The 276-nt window shown below is 73.6% G+C and overlaps 1 protein-coding gene across 1 annotated transcript in view; it reads right to left on the minus strand.

Moving 5' to 3' along the window:
• Positions 1-276, minus strand: part of LOC103620147 (IQ motif and SEC7 domain-containing protein 2) — a 5,971-nt gene that overhangs the window by 2,857 nt on the left and 2,838 nt on the right. Inside the window, exon 6 of the mRNA XM_017738299.1 lies at positions 18-192. Within this exon, the coding sequence (XP_017593788.1) occupies positions 18-192 (175 nt within the window). The remainder of the gene's footprint in view (positions 1-17; positions 193-276) is intronic.

The raw sequence follows: 276 nt of genomic DNA on the forward strand, positions 1-276 counted from the left end.
ATCTCCTGGGAGCCCACCCCAGGACCCCCTGGGACCCCCTGAGACCCCCGGGACCCCCCCGCTCACCACCAGCAGGTCGTTGAAGAGGAAAACCTCGCGCTGGTGCAGCCCCAGGCGCTGGGGCCGGTTGGGGTCGGGCACCTCGTAGAGCTGGCAGCAGCAGACCAGGCGCCGGTGGGGCAGGGACAGCACCTGGGGACAGCGGTGGGGTCACCTCTGGGGCGGGACACACCCCCAGCCCCCCCCGCCCCACCCCTCGGGGGCGATGGGACCCTT

This window comes from Corvus brachyrhynchos, unplaced genomic scaffold, assembly GCF_000691975.1.
Source record: "Corvus brachyrhynchos isolate BGI_N302 unplaced genomic scaffold, ASM69197v1 scaffold660, whole genome shotgun sequence".
Taxonomy (NCBI): domain Eukaryota; kingdom Metazoa; phylum Chordata; class Aves; order Passeriformes; family Corvidae; genus Corvus; species Corvus brachyrhynchos.